The 18,314-nt window shown below is 41.3% G+C and overlaps 1 protein-coding gene across 1 annotated transcript in view; it reads right to left on the reverse strand.

The window, feature by feature from the left end:
• Window positions 1-2,491: 2,491 nt before the first annotated feature.
• The window catches only part of LOC148512044 (uncharacterized), a 100,204-nt gene continuing 84,381 nt past the window's right edge, over window positions 2,492-18,314 (reverse strand). Inside the window, 1 exon segment of the mRNA XM_088482330.1 lies at window positions 2,492-4,627. Within this exon segment, the coding sequence (XP_088338456.1) occupies window positions 3,261-4,627 (1,367 nt within the window). The 3' untranslated portion in view covers window positions 2,492-3,260.

Here is an 18,314-nt window from a genome sequence, read left to right on the forward strand (position 1 = left end):
AATGTTGTATTGTATTTTATTTTCTTCTTGAGATGTATGATGTACATTTACTTTATGCTGTTCAATAAACAGATTTTGAAAAAAAGTTTAAAGGTGAAAAGCAGCGGAGTTCACCTGATAATCTGAAAAGGTCCAATATATCTAGGCCCATACTTCTGTGACCGCTGGCAAAGTTTAATGTTGTGTTGATTACCATACTTTGTCGCCCACTTTAGACATACAAGGCCTACGATGTTTATCTGCAAAAAAAAATTGGTCGAAAGGAGGCCTTGCTGTGGCCTAATAGTCACTTTCACATTCCGGCTGACATGTATTGTGACCACCACCCCAATAGGTTTTATCAATAATCACGTCTTCATAGATATCATAGAATTTACAAAATTGAGAAACTATTTTCTTTTTTGTGGTATAATTTGTGGATAGTCATCACGCCGACATGAGAATTCATTATGTCTGCACTGATATGTCAACATGAATTATCAACAAACCATCCCTGGTAATATAGTAGTCTTCTCCCCTGGCACAGCTCCATCATCTTTTTCTGAGTCCAAGTGGTCATGTGCGGAGCGGTTCCAGGTGGCGATGTGTCAGCAGTGGTATTCTGGTATTTTCCCCACTATTCCTAATCCTAGACCCTACCACCATACCATAGCCCTGACATGCCCCTACAGCCTAACCCTCACAGCGGGCCTAACCCCCCCTCCCCCCACAGCAGCCTAACCCAGTGGGCCTAACCATCAGCATCCTCATTACAGATGTCAACACTGTGAACATGTTGACATTCTGAGGATGTAGACATGTTGTCATTCTAATGTCGACATTGTTGTGTCGACAATATGGCTATGGAAATGGTTATTTTTGACCTTCTGACCAGATACTATTTTCTTGTTAGATTCAAAAACCAAAAATTAATTACCCCTTTGCGCAGTAAAGGAGCAGCTGCTCGTTCAATATAGGTGTTATCAATACCTACAACAATTATACAAAGAATAAACAATAGAACAAGGCGCTCCAAATGGAGAGTAAATAGATGTACTTATTCTTCTCAAATGTCTATATTTCTTTCCTTGATTCTGCGTCTCTTCTTAATTAGATGATGGTCAAAAAATTCTCTCCGTATATATAAAAGGGAGAAACAAAGGAGACAAAAAAAAGGAACTGATAGTGTAGTATGTATATAAATGAATGGTGTTTTAAAATTCCAAAAAAAAAGATCCAATCCACTAGACAATGGGGTTTGTGTCAAACTATTGATAGCGGATCACCCATGAGTGAGGGTATTTGATGAAATGCTTACATAAAGCTTACATTCATCAGAATATACCATATATGTAATGGTTTCTTTTTTAAAATCTTTATTCCTTAGTGTGTCAATCGATAGATGTCCTTATTCTTACCATTTTTCTTACCGTTACACGAGGATCCACAGCGATACATGTGTAAGCATTTGTGTAAGCCCATTTGGTCCATTCAATTGTCACGTGGTGTGGTAAGAATAAGGACATCTATCGATTGACACACTAAGGAATAAAGATTTAAAAAAATAAACCATTACATATATGGTGTATTCTGATGAATGTAAGCTTTATGTAAGCATTTCATCACATACCCTCACTCATGGGTGATCCGCTATCAATAGTTTGACACAAACCCCATTGTCTAGTGGATTGGATCTTTTTTTTGGAATTTTAAAAGACCATTCATTTATATACATACTACACTATCAGTTCCTTTTTTTTGTCTCCTTTGTTTCTCCCTTTTATATATACGGAGAGAATTTTTTGACCATCATCTAAGAAGAGACGCAGAATCAAGGAAAGAAATATAGACATTTGAGAAGAATAAGTACATCTATTTACTCTCCATTTGGAGCGCCTTGTTCTATTGTTTATTCTTTGTACTATTTTCTTGTTGTCCATGTGGCAAATGTCTAACTCAACATCAACTTGTATCACACATCAGAAAACTCACAGGACAAAGTTAATGTCTTTGAGCTGATATACATGAAACAGAGTTGTAGCAATACCCTAAATTGTCACGGGCTTGAGGGTGAGCTCCAAGTCAGGACCCATGGACTGGACTGACGAGAATAGGAAATTAGTTGAGTGTATCAGACATTTACCCATGGATCAGGGATAGACACCGACATGGAATATGACCCAAGGTCATCAGGGAGGTCAGTGACTACTGGAAACCCCCAGCCAGTACCTGGAACCACTTGAAAGGAACTCAACCCTAGCTCTTACCCTCAGGACTGTGGAGTTGGAACCAATGTTTGAGAACTCCTAAACTGGGCATGGGGCAACTCAGATAACCAAAAGCCCTTGTGGAATCCACTAAAGTGGTACTACCAGAGCCGGGTGGCTGGAACCTACATCCTCAGAGAGGGTCGCAGATCAATTACTCAGCATCCAGAGTCAGCAACTCCACTGGAAACACCAAACGATCCCAACACTCAGGAGGACCATCAGAACAACCACCATTGTTAATCACACCTATGATTCAATGAGCAGACTCCCAGAGGCAAGCTTGGAGAAGTCATGCTGAGAAGGGTAGTGGAGCTGAAGTGGAACTGTCAAGAGCCGCAATACAGGCTCAAGTATCTAATACGGGATCAGTCAAATTGAAATTGCAATGGAGCAAGCGAGTTATCAGAAGACTTGCTTGAAGTCACAAATAGTAGCAGACTGAAGTCTTGGCACTTGGAAGCACTATTACACTCAATGTTAATAAACGGATACTTCAGACTACTGCAGGAATAACACAGGTTGGTACCGGAGTGTAGGTCTGGACTACAAGTAATTACGTTAAAATTTACATTTTAATTTGAAATACCCCTTATCAAAATGATATACCTATTGCTTATATATAGTGCACGTTTATCAGTTGTGATTACATACACTGGTCTGTCTTGGTAAGTATTGGTATACATTTTCTTGCTGGCATCTTTTATGTACAAGAAAAAATGCTCCTGTCCATCTGTAAATAAGCCCCTTAGTGTATAAACAGAATGTCGTCTAAACTGAAGTAAAGACTATCTATTCTTGACATACCTCATTATAACTGCAATTTTATTTTATGCATAATGGTATTCAACAAGACGACTTTTTAGTAAAAAAATGTAAGCATTCAGAAAATGGAAATTGTTTCTCACCTGAGTTCTCTGATGTTTAACAAAAATTGTTTCTGATTACAACATTCATCATTTCTGTACAGAACATTTTTCACGCTAGGAACATTTAGAATATTGTTACCATGTGTCAGTTCATGGACATTGCTTTTCTCCTGTGAATTTTCTGATGTGATATCAGAACTATTTTATGTGCAAAACATTTCCCACACTCAGAGCATGGAAATGGTTTCTCACCTGTGTGATATTTCTGATGTCTAACAAGATCTGATTTCTGTGTAAAACATTTCCCACACTCAGAACATTGAAATGGCTTCTCACCTGTGTGATATCTCTGATGTCTAACAAGATGTGATTTATTCGTAAAACATTTCCCACACTCAGAACATGAAAATGGGTTCACACCTGTGTGACCTCTCTGATGTGTAACAAGACTTGATTTGTTTCTAAAAAATTTCCCACATTCAGAGCATGGAAATGGCTTCTCACCTGTGTGAATTCTCTGATGTGTACAAAGATCTGATTTCTGTGTAAAACATTTTCCGCACTCAGAACATGGAAATGGCTTGTCACCTGTGTGATATCTCTTATGTGTGACAAGAGCTGATTGCTGTCTAAAACATTTCCCACACAGAGAACATGCAAATGGTCTCTCACCTGTGTGACTTCTCTGATGTTTAACAAGAGTTAATTTCTCTGTAAAACATTTCCCACAGTCAGAGCATGGAAATGGTTTCATACCTATGTGATGTTTCTGATGTCTTACAAGATCTGATTTTTGTGCAAAACATTTTCCACACTCAGAACATGGAAATGGCTTCTCACCTGTGTGATGTGTCTGATGTCTAACAAGAGCTGATTTATGTGTAAAACATTTCTCACACTCAGAACATGGAAATGTCTTCTCACCTGTGTGACTTCTCTGATGTGTAACAAGACGTGATTTGTTTCTAAAACCTTTTCCACACTCGGGGCATGGAAATGGCAATTCACCTGTGTGAATTCTCTGATGTGAAACAAGATCTGATTTTTGTGTAAAACATTTCCCGCACTCAGAGCATGGAAATGGCTTCTCACCTGTGTGACGTCTTTGATGTGTAACAAGAGCTGATTTCTGTGTAAAACACTTTGCACACTCAGAACATGGAAATGGTTTCTCACCTGTGTGACGTCTCTGATGTCTAACAAGATCGGATTTCTGTGTAAAACATTTCCCGCACTCAGAGCATGGAAATGGTTTCTGACCTGCATGATGTATTTGATGTGTATCAAGATGTGGTTTGTTTCTAACACATATCCCACCCTCAGAGCATGGAAATGGCTTCTCACCTGTGTGACATCTCAAATGTCTGACAAGATGTGATTTTTGTGCAAAACATTTTTCACACTCAGAACATGGAAATGGCCTTTCACCTGTGTGACTTCTGTCATGTATAACAAGAGCTGATATGCGTGTAAAACATTTCTCACACTTAGAACATGAAAATGGCCTCTCGCCTGCCTTAGCTGATTGATTGGTAATAAGCTTTGTGTTCTGTGTAAAACATTTGGTATCTACAGAAGATGGAAATATTTTATCTGTACTAGAAGGTCCAATATCAGAGTTAGAAGGAGAACATTCCCCATGAGTAGAGGGATGAGATGACACATCTGCACGGTGATGTACTGGGTGTATAATGGGGCTTTCTCGTGGAGAATCTCCTGTGATGTTGTTGCCTTCTAGCTCACAATCTGGAGAGAGCATGGGAAATTCCACTGAGACATTCCTGCTGTTACATCCATGTGCTGGAAATAAAATAAATACATGGTAATATGAATGTTTTCCCTATGACAAGTTTATTGGGCAAAGTAAAGTCTATAGTTAAAAGTCCCAAAATAACCATCAAATAGATACACTGATGATGCTGCAAGGTACCTTGTATAAGTCATGAACTGACATTGGATGCTGCACTACACATATAGCAGGGTTACATAAAACATTTAGACTGCGTTTAGTTATATTGGCTATCCAAAACCCGTGATAGCCGGATAGCCAATAAGATGCCATTTTGAGATCCGAACATAGAGTAAAACAGAACCGTACATCTCTAGTATTAGTACTTCTATTATCAACTTATATGTCTAATGGAGCTGTTCGACTGATGTAGAGGACTAAGGAGTTCTTCAGACCTGGACGCTAAGCTGCGCTCTCACGCAGCTAAAAGGAGCCGGGTATTCAAATGCTGCGATGGCACTGTCTGGCGAATGGACGCCCTCTATGCCTTAGAGAGCGATGGCAGAGCGAACGCATGCCAGTATAAAGATGCTTACTTTTTTCTCAACACACGTCATCTCCAGGAAGTGTATAGACAATCGGAACCACCGAGAGCCATCGGAGCTGCACGCAGAGCTTGAGGTAGACATTACCCCGCCGCAAGCACTGCCATCACTGCAGGCTGAAAGACAACTCAGTGACCTGTACAATGACACATCTTTGCTAATTATGCACGCCAAGACATGCCTGCATTCGCAGCACCACTCCCCCGTTCACAAGCACCTTCCTGTTACCACCCACAAACGGCGCTGTCACTCAAACTAGCGTCCAGTCTATGTACTGCGAGCGCACGATTCCCGATCGCACTGAGTGACGCACGCATGCGCATATTGACGCGTATGCAAACGGGCGACTATCGCCCAAAGCGTGCGTCCGTGGCTTAGCGAGCGGGTCTGAATCAGGCCCTAAGCACAGTTCCTAATTATAACTTGTGTGACATGTCTGTTAGATGTTATATAAATTCAGTCTGTATTATAAGCTCTGTAGATTCTATAACTGCATATTACCACAGGCTCTGCATGAGATGGAAGAGACATTTGTCAAACGGGATCATCAAGCAGCAGAACTTAATGGTCAGACGGCAAGCATTAACACCTACGTCTAAGACTAAAAGGGTGTTTTCGGGAACAAATGTTGTTGATCCAGGCTCTGAGATCTGATTTCCTATTAAACCTCATCTTACCGGTTTGTTGTATATGTAGTGGTCTGTCCGTGTAAAAAAGCCTATGTGAAAAAAAGCCTATGATGAAGGGGAAAGTTACTTTGCACCAATCCTCTATCAATGATCATATACTATGTACATATCCTTGTCTACTGATGTTCTCCTCCATTTTTTATAAGGCCTTATATGTTCACTTTTATATTTATGACATAAGGAAGCCAGATTATACCAACTCTTCCACTACTTTTCATTGGCAACTTGCTTACGATTATTGATTAAATATGACACTTCTGGACGCCATTTTGTCTGGGTGGACATAAACCGCGTGTCTGAGGCTATTTTGTATTGTCAGACTCCACCCTACTACATCTCGGTCATGTAAACCTCGTCGTGAGAAAGACTCTGAAGAAGCAGAAATGCGTTGGGGGGGTACAGTACATGGGGGAACTCTTGTCCAATAGTACGAGGGCTCCATTTAAGACTGCAATAACAACCTCATCTCGGGAAGTTTTCCATCTGTTGTGCATATACTACAGAGAGGGCTATTTGGGGAAGAAATGTAAAACAACTTTTTCCTTTAAGACTTTATACATATATATTAATAGACTGATCTTATGGCGTTGTTATCAGCTGTGGATGTTGGTAGATGACAGATACAACTGTGTCTAATAGGAGGCGACTGCTCATACAGAGCACTAATACTCAGCATTTCTGTAATAAGTACTTCTTACTCACCTGTGCTGATATCTGTAGGGATTTCCTCCTCCTTACACTGCTGATCATTCCTCACATACGTCTCTTCTCCATCTGTATCTTCTGCCTTTATATCCGGCACATATGTCTCTTCTCCCTCTATATCTTCTGCCTTTATATCAGTCACATACGTCTCCTCTTCTCCCTCTATATCTTCTGCCTTCATATCAGTCACATATGTCTCTTTTTCACCCTCTGTATCTTCTGCCTTCATATCAGTTACAAATGTATCTTCATCTCCCTCTATATATTCTGCCTTCGTATCAATCACATACGTCTCTTCTCCATATATATCTTCTACCTTAATATCAGTCAGACTTTTAATCTAAATAACCCATAAAACAATTTAATAACACTTTTACCCATTCATGCATGAATTATGATAACCTAATGCAAGAATTTTTATTAGTCTTCAAGGCTTATAAAAACACAAGTTTTTGCTTTCTTAAAACTGTAAAAACTAAAGAAGGTATACACGTGTCCACTTGAGTGGACAACATGCATCCACAACATACAAAAATGCCCTATTATCGTGGAACAGTATTGTAACTGTGAACGTTAACATGAAAGAACAAATATCTGGTACGGTTCAAATCTGTTGTTATTGTGTTGCTTACTGTATTTTTTTCTCCAGAAACAAAAATTCCCCTAAACTGAATACAATATTTTTTATGCCTATTTATGAATATATTCGTCCAGAAACAAAAATGTCCACACTATTTATAACACAAATATTGTCATTTACTTTTAAGTTTGCGTCATACCTAGAAAGTGTCTTTTTAATGAACTGAATTAGACGGATGTTAACGCTTGGTGTGAAAGTTGGAGAAGCACCCTGGACACAAGGGCACAAGACACTGCATGCAGATGTACTTCGTTTTACGTGTACAAGGTGCATCGTGGCACCTGATGGCATGTTTTGCATCCTTAAGCTTTGGCCAGTGAATTCCCACACTGAACCAGATTTCAGGGTGTGCTTTTGATACTGCCCTGCACTTTAACGGAGGTGGTGTCTCACTTGATCTTCCTCTTTGACGTTGGTTAATACTCGAGCAATGGAGGCTTTGAAATCCAACTGATTCTAGTCATCACATCCAGACATCCGATACAGCAGCCAGGCGTTTACACAAAGTGACATCAAGAAAGTGAAAGAACCCCCGAATGCACCATCTCCTGTTTTTGCGTCTTTGTGGGTACATCGCCACACGCTGACCCAAAAGATCCACTCCCCCCATGTTCGTGTTATATAGTTTGATGACAAATGGACAAGAGATGTGGATCACTTCTTTATCTTTCTTCCGCCACCTCTAGGCAGAATCTTGTGGCTGCAAGCCTGCACAGGACGATGCAACATGAATCACTGAGCTGTCTAGCCACCGTGTAATGGTGATGTTTTCATAATTGGTAACAACTGATGATGCACCTCTTCCTTTAGCTGCTTTTCATTCTTCAACTTTGATTGAGCTCACATGAGCCTGATGGCTCTACATGTGCCTGTTGCATAGATACCCTGGTTGTGTAACTTCTGGAGGAGAGGAATGGTGCAAAACAGGTCATCAAAAAATACCTTGTGATTTTTGTTTTGTATGTCATCACACAAGCGAAGGACCACACCAGCACACATGTCCAGGTCACTAAATTCAGCCATGTCCTCTCTGCCCTGATACATCTCAAACCTATACATGTACCCAGATGTCCCTGCTCTCACCCACATCTGCAAACCCCATGGTTTGGGTTTCTTGGGAATGTACTGATTGATGGACTTGAAGGGAATGATTCGCTCTCCAACAGACTGATACTCTTCGGGATCAACTGCTCCAGCAAAGGATGCCTCCAGTTTGTCTAACACGGGCCAAATTTTGGCAAGCTTGTCTTTGTTTCCTGGCTGTTGGGAATAATTGTCTACAAAGTGAAGGTAACAAAGAATCTCTTCAAATCTGCTTACAGGCAATGCGTTTGCAATCAGGTCTAGACGAAGCCCGTCATTTGAAGACCAGTACATTCTGGATCTGGGATATCTGATATAGGACATTACCAATTTATCCCAAGAAAGCAGTTCAATTCGTGGCTCGTCAGTGACAGATGTTCCTTCCCTTTCTGGAGTGCGTACAAATTTTTGTTGTGGACAATTTCATCAATCATGGTATAAAAAAATAGGTGCATAAAGAAGTGTATGGGTTCTGTACCCTCAACATTCACTTTGTGCTGTCCTAAAAATGTGGGGAAGACTCCTTCAAATCATTGTCTTTGGGTTTTCACATTGTACTGTTTATTGTTTTCCTTTTGCTACCTCAACTAAATGATCATCGTCATTGTTTGTTTCACTGTAGCTACTTAAGCTCCCTGCTCCTTCTCCCATTGGGTTTGGCTGCCATTCACCATCGTCACTGTCAGTATCACTGGAATCTGATGGACTGTCTTCTACTACTCTGTACCTAACCCTGTTGCTAGAAGCTCTTGATGTCTGGAGAAAATAAAACCGTACTAACAAAGTGCTACTACCACAGCTGCTACTAATGATAGTTATTTGAAATAATTTGCAATTTAAAAAAAATAAATAAATCATATAATGATACATACAAGGTTATCAACTGTCAAAACTAACATATACAGCTATAATATTTAAAAAAATATTTAGGTCAGGCCTATGTGCCAGGATAAGCCTTGCACACGGTTTAGATCTTTGTAACGCATGACGTCCACTGAAGTGGACAAATGATTTTACATCAACTGTGAAAAATATAAATTGTGTATTTAATGAAAACATTACCACACTATGTCCTAATCATTACTTTCTTTGAATGTATTTTCTTTACCTGCTCTGTTGTCTTTGAGTAAAATATATTTTACAGAAATCCCTGAAGTGCTCGGAGCTGGTGAATGATTCTCAGTCATTTTAATTTGATCTTGTTTTTGGAGGAATTAAATAATGACTTAAAAACAGCGGTCCATTGTAGTGACCTCATGCGTGAAAGGGTTAATTACATCTGATTTTATTATCCATGATTAAAACAAAACATCAGCATATAAAACTCACAGAGCTTCTATGTTATTCTTGGTATTTTAGGAAAGCCTAGTTTCCATTTACCTGATGCTCCTGTGGGATCCTGTGATTCTCCTCTGTACAATCCTGGGAATAAAGAGGGTGGTGACATCTCTCTGGGGTATTTCTGTTACTGGGTCCATCTGTAGGAGACACACAGTGACTAAGTACTTCGTATGTATGTGATTCTCAAGTTGTGTGTGAATATAAGGTGCCCCATAATTACTGTCTCCTTCAAATAAAATGCAGTCTCCTCTTACCCAGTAAGTAACAATTAAATCAGAGATTGTTGTATTGACAGAGGAGGGTGTAGAATAAGAGATTGTTTTAGTGACTGAGCAAGGAGAATATGTGACTCTTTTCTGTAATAATTGTTTACTCACCTGTGCTATTTGTAGGGATTTCTTCCTCCTTACACTGCTGATCACCTCTCACATACGTCTCTTCTCCTCCCTCTATATCTTCTGCCTTATTATTAGTGACACACGTCTCTTCTGCCTTTATATCAGTCACATATGTCTCTTCTTCTCCCTCTATATCTTCTGCCTTTATATCAGTCACATACGTCTCTTCTTCTCCCTCTATATCTTCTGCCTTTATATCAGTCACATACGTCTCTTCTCCTTCTATATCTTCTGCCTTTATATCAGTCACATTCGTCTCTTCTCCCTCTATATCTACCATCTTAATGTCAGACCGGTATTCACCCTAAATACCCCCACAAAACAATAAAAAAAAACTTTATTAATACAAAAACATTCTATCAGATTGTGGTCAAGCCACAAAATGGTCTGATCAGGGTGCTGAGGTGAGGGTGTGAGACCTTGATAGTGTAGCTTTGGTAGTCCGATGGATCCTGAATAAGTAAGACCTTAATGCATTTTATTACAATATGGTAACTTCAGAATTTTGCACCACGACATTGGACTGTCATGGCACTAGGAAGATTGAGATTTGAATCGGGACTTCTTGGGCTAGCTGAAGGATTGTGAGTGAAGCTGGATGGCCTTATGATGCTATTCTTCATGCATACATCTGGTAGCATTAGAGGGAGACTGATGAGGTACCCATAGCAAGAATTCTAGGGGGGGTACGCAAGGGACAGAGGCTGAATGCAGGATTAGCCGTGAGGTAGTTGCAGGTTTGCAAGATTTAGCAAAAGCTGGAGAATTAGGCAAATGCAGATTTTTAGGATTTGCCTATTAGCTGGAGTATTAGGCAAGTGCAGGTTTTCAGGATTCACCTTTTCGCAGAAGAGCTGAATGAACACTTTCAACACTTGCTAAGACTTCACCATTTTTCTCATGTTTCAAATTTCACTAAATTACTTCAATTACATTAAGAATGATAAAGAAAACTTTGGTGACAATAGCGAGTGAAACACGGCAAATAAACAAATAGAATTGAAAATGCTGGAACAAATAAGATCTCTAAAGAACCATACATAAATATTATAATGTAGTGTGTTCTACAAGAATAAGATAACCATGAGAAATTTTCTTTGTCTGTTTAAACATAACATGCGAGAGAATGAGATTGTTATGGAAACACGCTGCTACTGAACAGAAGAAAATACAAAATTTGCTTTGATCAAATGTGTATTCAATGTGTGTATTCCAATGAGCACACAATTCTGTGAATTAGCAGCTCCACCATTTTGTGATTGACAGCAATCTCACTCTGTGAGAGTGCTGAATCTGCAGTTAACCACAGGGTGTGATGGCATACCATATTTATATTGCGCGAGGAATACATCCATTAAGGCTTTTTTTTAGTTTGAGTGGCACAAATTCAATAGGTTTTGTGAAATTTCAGATCATGTCTAAGAAGCCTTAATGGGACATGTGAAACCGTAAGGTTATTTGTCTATGGAATATATATATAAATAAATATATATATTTAGATACATAAATACATATGTTTGTACCAATAAAGACAATGACTGATGTTATAGCTAAAAAGATATACCTTGCTATGATATATTAACAACATGTGAATACTAAGGCATTTATGTTTCAATAAAAGAATAGATATTAAGGAATGGGAGAACATAGAAATAATGTAAGATATTTCATTAAGGTCTCTTGGGTAAAAATAAAATGGACATATACCAAGTGAAGTTAGACACTTGCATAGATCTTCACGTGTTATATCTTCCCATGGACCTACAGAGGAGTCTTGATGACATCATCTAATAAGTATAAATATTGGAGCAAAAGTGGGCTAGGGGGGAGCCTGGGGATTAAAGTTCTAGGATGACGTACTATAAAATGTTTTCTTTGTATTATCTTGTATTTGTACTTTACTTATTTTCTGTTCATGAATGGTTCAGTATAAGCAAATTATCTAATTGTTTACTGAACATTTGAATAATTTAAACAATATCCCCTTTTACTGTTTATTTAAAAAGACTCTTACAACCTTGTTGACCATAATATGAATAATTGTTTGGGTGGGCCAGCCTTTACGGGGTCTGTATGTGTTCGGACCAGCCTTTACGGGGTCTGTATGTGTTTGGGCCAGCCCTTACGGGGTCTGTATGTGTTTTCGCCAGCCCTTACGGGGTCTGTATGCATTTGGGCTAGCCCTTACGGGGTCTGTATGCGTTTGGGCCAGCCCTTACGGGGTCTGTATGTGTTCGGACCAGCCTTTACGGGGTCTGTATGTGTTTGGGCCAGCCCTTACGGGGTCTGTATGTGTTTTCGCCAGCCCTTACGGGGTCTGTATGTGTTTGGGCCAGCCCTTACGGGGTCTGTATGCGTTTGGGCCAGCCCTTACGGGGTCTGTATGCGTTTGGGCCAGCCCTTATGGGGTCTGTATGCGTTTGGGCCAGCCCTTACGGGGTCTGTATGTGTTCGGACCAGCCTTTACGGGGTCTGTATGTGTTTGGGCCAGCCCTTACGGGGTCTGTATGTGTTTGGGCCAGCCCTTACGGGGTCTGTATGCGTTTGGGCCAGCCCTTACGGGGTCTGTATGCGTTTGGGCCAGCCCTTACGGGGTCTGTATGCGTTTGGGCCAGCCCTTACGGGGTCTGTATGTGTTTGGGCCAGCCCTTACGGGGTCTGTATGTGTTTGGGCCAGCCCTTACGGGGTCTGTATGTGTTTGGGCCAGCCCTTACGGGGTCTGTATGTGTTTGGGCCAGCCCTTACGGGGTCTGTATGTGTTTGGACCAGCCCTTACGGGGTCTGTATGTGTTTGGGCCAGCCCTTACGGGGTCTGTATGTGTTTGGGCCAGCCCTTACGGGGTCTGTATGTGTTTGGGCCAGCCCTTACGGGGTCTGTATGCGTTTGGGCCAGCCTTCACAGGCCTATTTGTATGATAAGGTTCTTACTTCGAGTATTGCTTTGGTTAATGCTTGAAGGAGGAATAGACGATTCCAAGTCCCAAGTGAAAACACATAATAACACTATAAAGGGGGGTATCCACTAGACGATAAAGTTGAACGATTGAATGATAATGATAAAATCGTTCGATAATCGTTCGAACATCGTTTGCAAATCGTGCAGTAATTGTTTCTAACGATGTACGATGCGCGCTCCCGCTGGTCGTTTGATCGTCTCCTCCATCGACTGAACATGCAGGTCAATTTCACTTGATTGCTTACAAATCGTTTACACATCGTTTACACATCGTTCATGCTGAACGATCAAACGATGAACCACTATCTGCCCACTATAGCTGAAAGCTCTCAATCACAGATTGAAACAACATAGTTTATCGTTAGATCTTTTGCAAATCTTTTGCAAATTGTTCAGAGTGGAAGATCAAATTTCAAGGGAAACTTCAAGGGAAAATCGTTAAGAGGTTGGACAGGGATAAAATCGTCTAGTGGATGCCCCCCATTAGGCTCCCTGGGGTGCCTCGGGACACTTGCATGGGTGCCTTAGGTTGGTGGTCCAGCAAATTATTTATGGTCAATGTAATGTAAATATATGCACAAACAGAAGCGCAAACCTGTCCACCACCACATAACTGAACCTAAGGATGACAGGTCAGCACAATTTACTTCACTTTACTACATTTTTGTCTGAATTTATTAATAACAAACTTTTGACTTAGGGGTACCGTGCAAACTATGCTGATAGTCTAGGGCGCCGTGGTTCAAAAATGTTTGAGAACCGCTGCTATAAGGCCTTAGACAGCAATGTGTGAAACATATGTGAGAGAATAAGATGATTGACAGTATGTACCAAAAGGAAGGTTTAGGTTTAATATAAATGTTTTAATTGTGACAAATTAGTTCTTAGAAAATAGGGACCTTAACAGGTCAGGCTTCATCAGGTTAAAAATAAAGGAAAGGGTTAAAAAAAAAATTGGTGGGGTCCCCTCCTAAAATAGTAACCAGCTCCGGACCTCAGCCTGGTCTGATATCAAAAAATTGGGAGGAAAACCAGCGCGGGATTCCAATGATTTTCCAATAACCAGCACCGGGCTGAACCAGATGAGGAGCTTACACTATAGCAGGGAGACGCCCAGTGTGGTGTTACCCCTGCAATAATGTAAAACCAGCCCAGTGCTGGAAATCTTCAGAAAATTGGGACCCTAAAAATAAAATGGGGTCCCCACTCATGAGGATCAACCATCCCTGGGCAGAAAGCCCACGGCTTTTCCCCACATCCCTGGTGTAACAATAGATTGTAATATTGTTCATTACTAGACTTCTCCATTGACTTCAATGGAATGACCACGGATGAACCGGTCATTTTGTTAGGTACTGCCATATGTAGAGTGCATGTCTATTTTTTGAACAGCAAAACCCCGTCATTAGCAGTCTCTTTCAGTCAGTTTTGAAACACAGCAGGACAGGGTAACTGGGCTTGGGGATCTGGCGTGTCACATGGACTACCCAACAAACACCATCTTTTTTTTTCACGTATTTCTACTAAAGACTGCACGTTCTAGTTACCCGGATCCTAGAGGTTACACTCTCAAGGTCGCACCATAGAGCACCCTGACTTGACCAAGGTCCAATGTGACTGCCAACTGACAGTAGGTACCTGTCCATTGTCAAGATTCCATTGCTGTTTATACTGTACACTTGGATCATTGATACTAATTCATCATTATTTCTATTACACTCATCAACAGCTTCTATAGTATCTCAATGCTTCATTAATGTTTACTTTTTTTATCTTTTAATTTCATTATTACTACGCTATAGTATCACCGTATCATAAATGATTTTTATTTATGCCCATGATCAGCATTGGATTTATAACATTTTTCCACAAATTGGGGACATCACAAACAGCGATGCCACCTTCCACTAACACTTTTATAATGTCTGCTTTCATTGCGATGACACAGTACAATATCAGTGTATAAGACACACAAGGCTTCTCTACCGTCACTGTGGTATATTGGGGAGACCCTAAATCCCACCTACCTGATGCTCCTGTGGGGTCCTGTGATTCTCCTCTGTACAATCCTGGGAATAAAGAGGACGGGGACATCTCTCTGGGGTATTTCTGTTACTGGGTCCATCTGTAGGAGACACAGTGACTGAATAATAGGAGTTTTGTTACTCTCATCTCTCTTAAGGCCTGATTCAGAGCCGGACGCTCTGACCAAAGCGCTCGCTCTGAATCAGGGCCCTCCAACCTTAAAATGGAGCTGCCTCCTGGCCGCTCGTATAGCTGTGGGTGACCACCCACAGCTATAGCGAGCGGCCATGATGATGGTCGCGATGGTCTTGACCATCGCGACCATCGGGCTTGCGACGAGACCCTGCGGTAGGGTCTCGCTGCCGCAAGCCCTGGAGTGATTTTGGCTCTATCAGAGCCAAAATCACTCCCACTGACATCACTACTGATGTCAGTGGGGCCGGACTCAGACAGTAGGCGGTCCCATGGGAACGCCTCCGTCTGGCAGCCACGCCCCCGGCACACCCACCAAAGGGGGCGCTGTCACTCACCATCGACAGCACGCCCCCTTTGGTGCGAGACCCATAACGACAGCTTGGCTGTCGCTATGCGGGTCTCGCGCATGCGCACGACGGAGCTCCCTCCGTCGTGCGCATGCGCATTAGGGCACCATCGACCCGCTTGCGAGCGTCCTGCGCTCGTGAGCGGGTCTGAATTAGGCCCTTAGTCCATCTGAGGGACACTGCTAACCATATGGGGTGTAGAAGTTGCTGTGAACTGAAAATTGTTTGGAAACTAAATCCACCACTGGAACCATTTGGAATCAGAAGGAGAAGGATTGCACTAGGAGCTGATTTAACAGCAAAACTTCCCTATGTCAGGATTACATATAAAATATATCTTCTAATGATCCCTGAGACACATACATAAAAGGGTATAAAGCTCATCCCCTCCAACCCCTTACTCGGTTTGAACATAAAGAGTCCTAAGGAAAGGTTGACGAACTAAGGGCAGAATTGCATCCTACTTATGCGCCCAACCAACAAGGGAGGGATCGAAGAGTCCCAACAGGAAGTCAGAGAAGGAGATTTAACTGGTAAGTACCAAAACTGTTGTTTTCTATTTCATTCATCTGGGGGACACTTTCTAGACAATGGGAACGTACAAAAGCTGCCCCTAGGGGAGGGTTCATTCAGTTTTATCTGAACATAATACTTTGGACGTAAACTTGGCATCTGTGGACTCAAAGTCCCGAAATCTTTTCCTGGCATCATAAAGAATGAATAAACTATGGGCCGTATTCAATTTGAGGCGAAAAGTCAGTTTTCGGGTGTTTTTGGCAAAACTTTTTCGCGGGTGACGTTATTTTCGCCTGTTTTGGTTTTACCCCGTATTCAATTTGAAGGACTTTCTGCCTAGGCAGATAGTCAATGCAATGTACTAGACGAAAAAGTTTCGCCTATGAATAGCAGGCGGAAAAAAGTGCAAAATTGGGGTGCAACGTTGCGGGAACCCCCGTGCAGCCTTCAGACAGTCCCCCAAAGGTAAACTGTGTCAAAAAAAATACACTTAAGAACACCCCAAAAAATTACTTTGAATTTAAAAGATAAAAACTAGTGAACTTGCCTCTGGGGGGGGGGTCCCCAAGTACGCCCCAGGTGTTTTTTCATTGCAGGTGCTTGCGGCAGGTGGATTTTTCACAATTTTTTAAACTTCACTTTAGTAACTTTAAAATATGCTGACCCCCATTTTCAAGTACCCCAAATTTGCTGGGATAAGTTATTTTCTGCAACAAAAACCCAGAATACTATTCTGTACCAGGTATAGAAAAACGCTATTTAGCAGCTATTGAGCCCATTTAAAAACACTAAATACCTTCAGCAAGCCAAATCGGGGGGTACCATAGGGAACCCCCATGTCAGAGCATCATTTGGGGGGTGTCAGGCTGATTTCCCCAAATCTGACAGTACTTTCCGCTTGTTTAAGTTTTGCCGGGTACTTTCACATTGAATACGGGGATACGCGGGCACGTGCGCGATACTTTTCCGCCTGCAAAACACGCGAAGTAGCTGAAAAGTCCAGGAGGCAAAAAAGTATCGCAGGTCCGCTATAAATGAATACGGCTCTTACTGTGGAGCGGAGATAAAATAATTTTATGCGTCTCAACCAATGGAGTGTACTTGACGGCTTTCTCTCCAGTAAGTCATTTTTGGGGTAAATTTACTAAAGTGAGAGTTTTTGGAAGTGGAGATGTTGCCCAAAGCAACCAATCAGATTCTAGCTAGTATCTTCTAGAAGCTGCTAGTTAAATGTTAAGTAGAATCTGATTGGTTTCTATGGGCAACAACACTTCTAAAAACTCTCACTTTAGTAAATTTACCCCTTAGGGCCGAATTCAATTACAAGCGAAAAGTCCGTTGCCAGACTTTTCGCCATCATCGCTGGTTTTAGGTGCAAAAAAATATTAATACGTCCCCGCGTATCCCCGCATTCAATTTGAAATCGGTGAAAACGGGACCCGGCGAAACGCAAACAGGCGAAAAGTGCTGTCATTTTTGGGGATATCAGCCTGACACCCCCCCGAAAGATGCTCTGACATAGGGGTTCTCTATGGGTACCCCCGATTAGCCCTGCTGAAGGTATTTGGGGTCTTTGAATGGTTTCAATAGGCGCTATTTAGCGTCTGTCAGCAAGTGATGAAGAATAGCATTTTGCAACTTTTTGGGGGGGAAATAAGTATTGCCATCAAATTTGGGGTACATGAAAAGGGGCGCAAGCATATTTTAAAGTTGCTAAAGTCAAACATTAAAAAGCGCCTAAACGCACCTTCAGCAGGCACCTGCAATCCAAAAATACACCTCCCCCATATTTACAGACCCCCCCAAATGCTATTTCACTAGTTTTTGATTTTGTACCCCCACTTTGAATTTTTTTCGCCAACTTTTTCAAAGTGTTTTTTTGGGGTGTCCTTTGTGGGGTTTTTTTTGCGGTTTTTGAAGCAGTTAGTGTCAATGGGGGTGTAAAAATGGTTTAGGGGGATTGCCGCAA

This window comes from Taudactylus pleione, unplaced genomic scaffold, assembly GCF_031769625.1.
Source record: "Taudactylus pleione unplaced genomic scaffold, aTauple2 ptg000285l, whole genome shotgun sequence".
NCBI classification, from domain to species: Eukaryota; Metazoa; Chordata; class Amphibia; order Anura; family Myobatrachidae; genus Taudactylus; species Taudactylus pleione.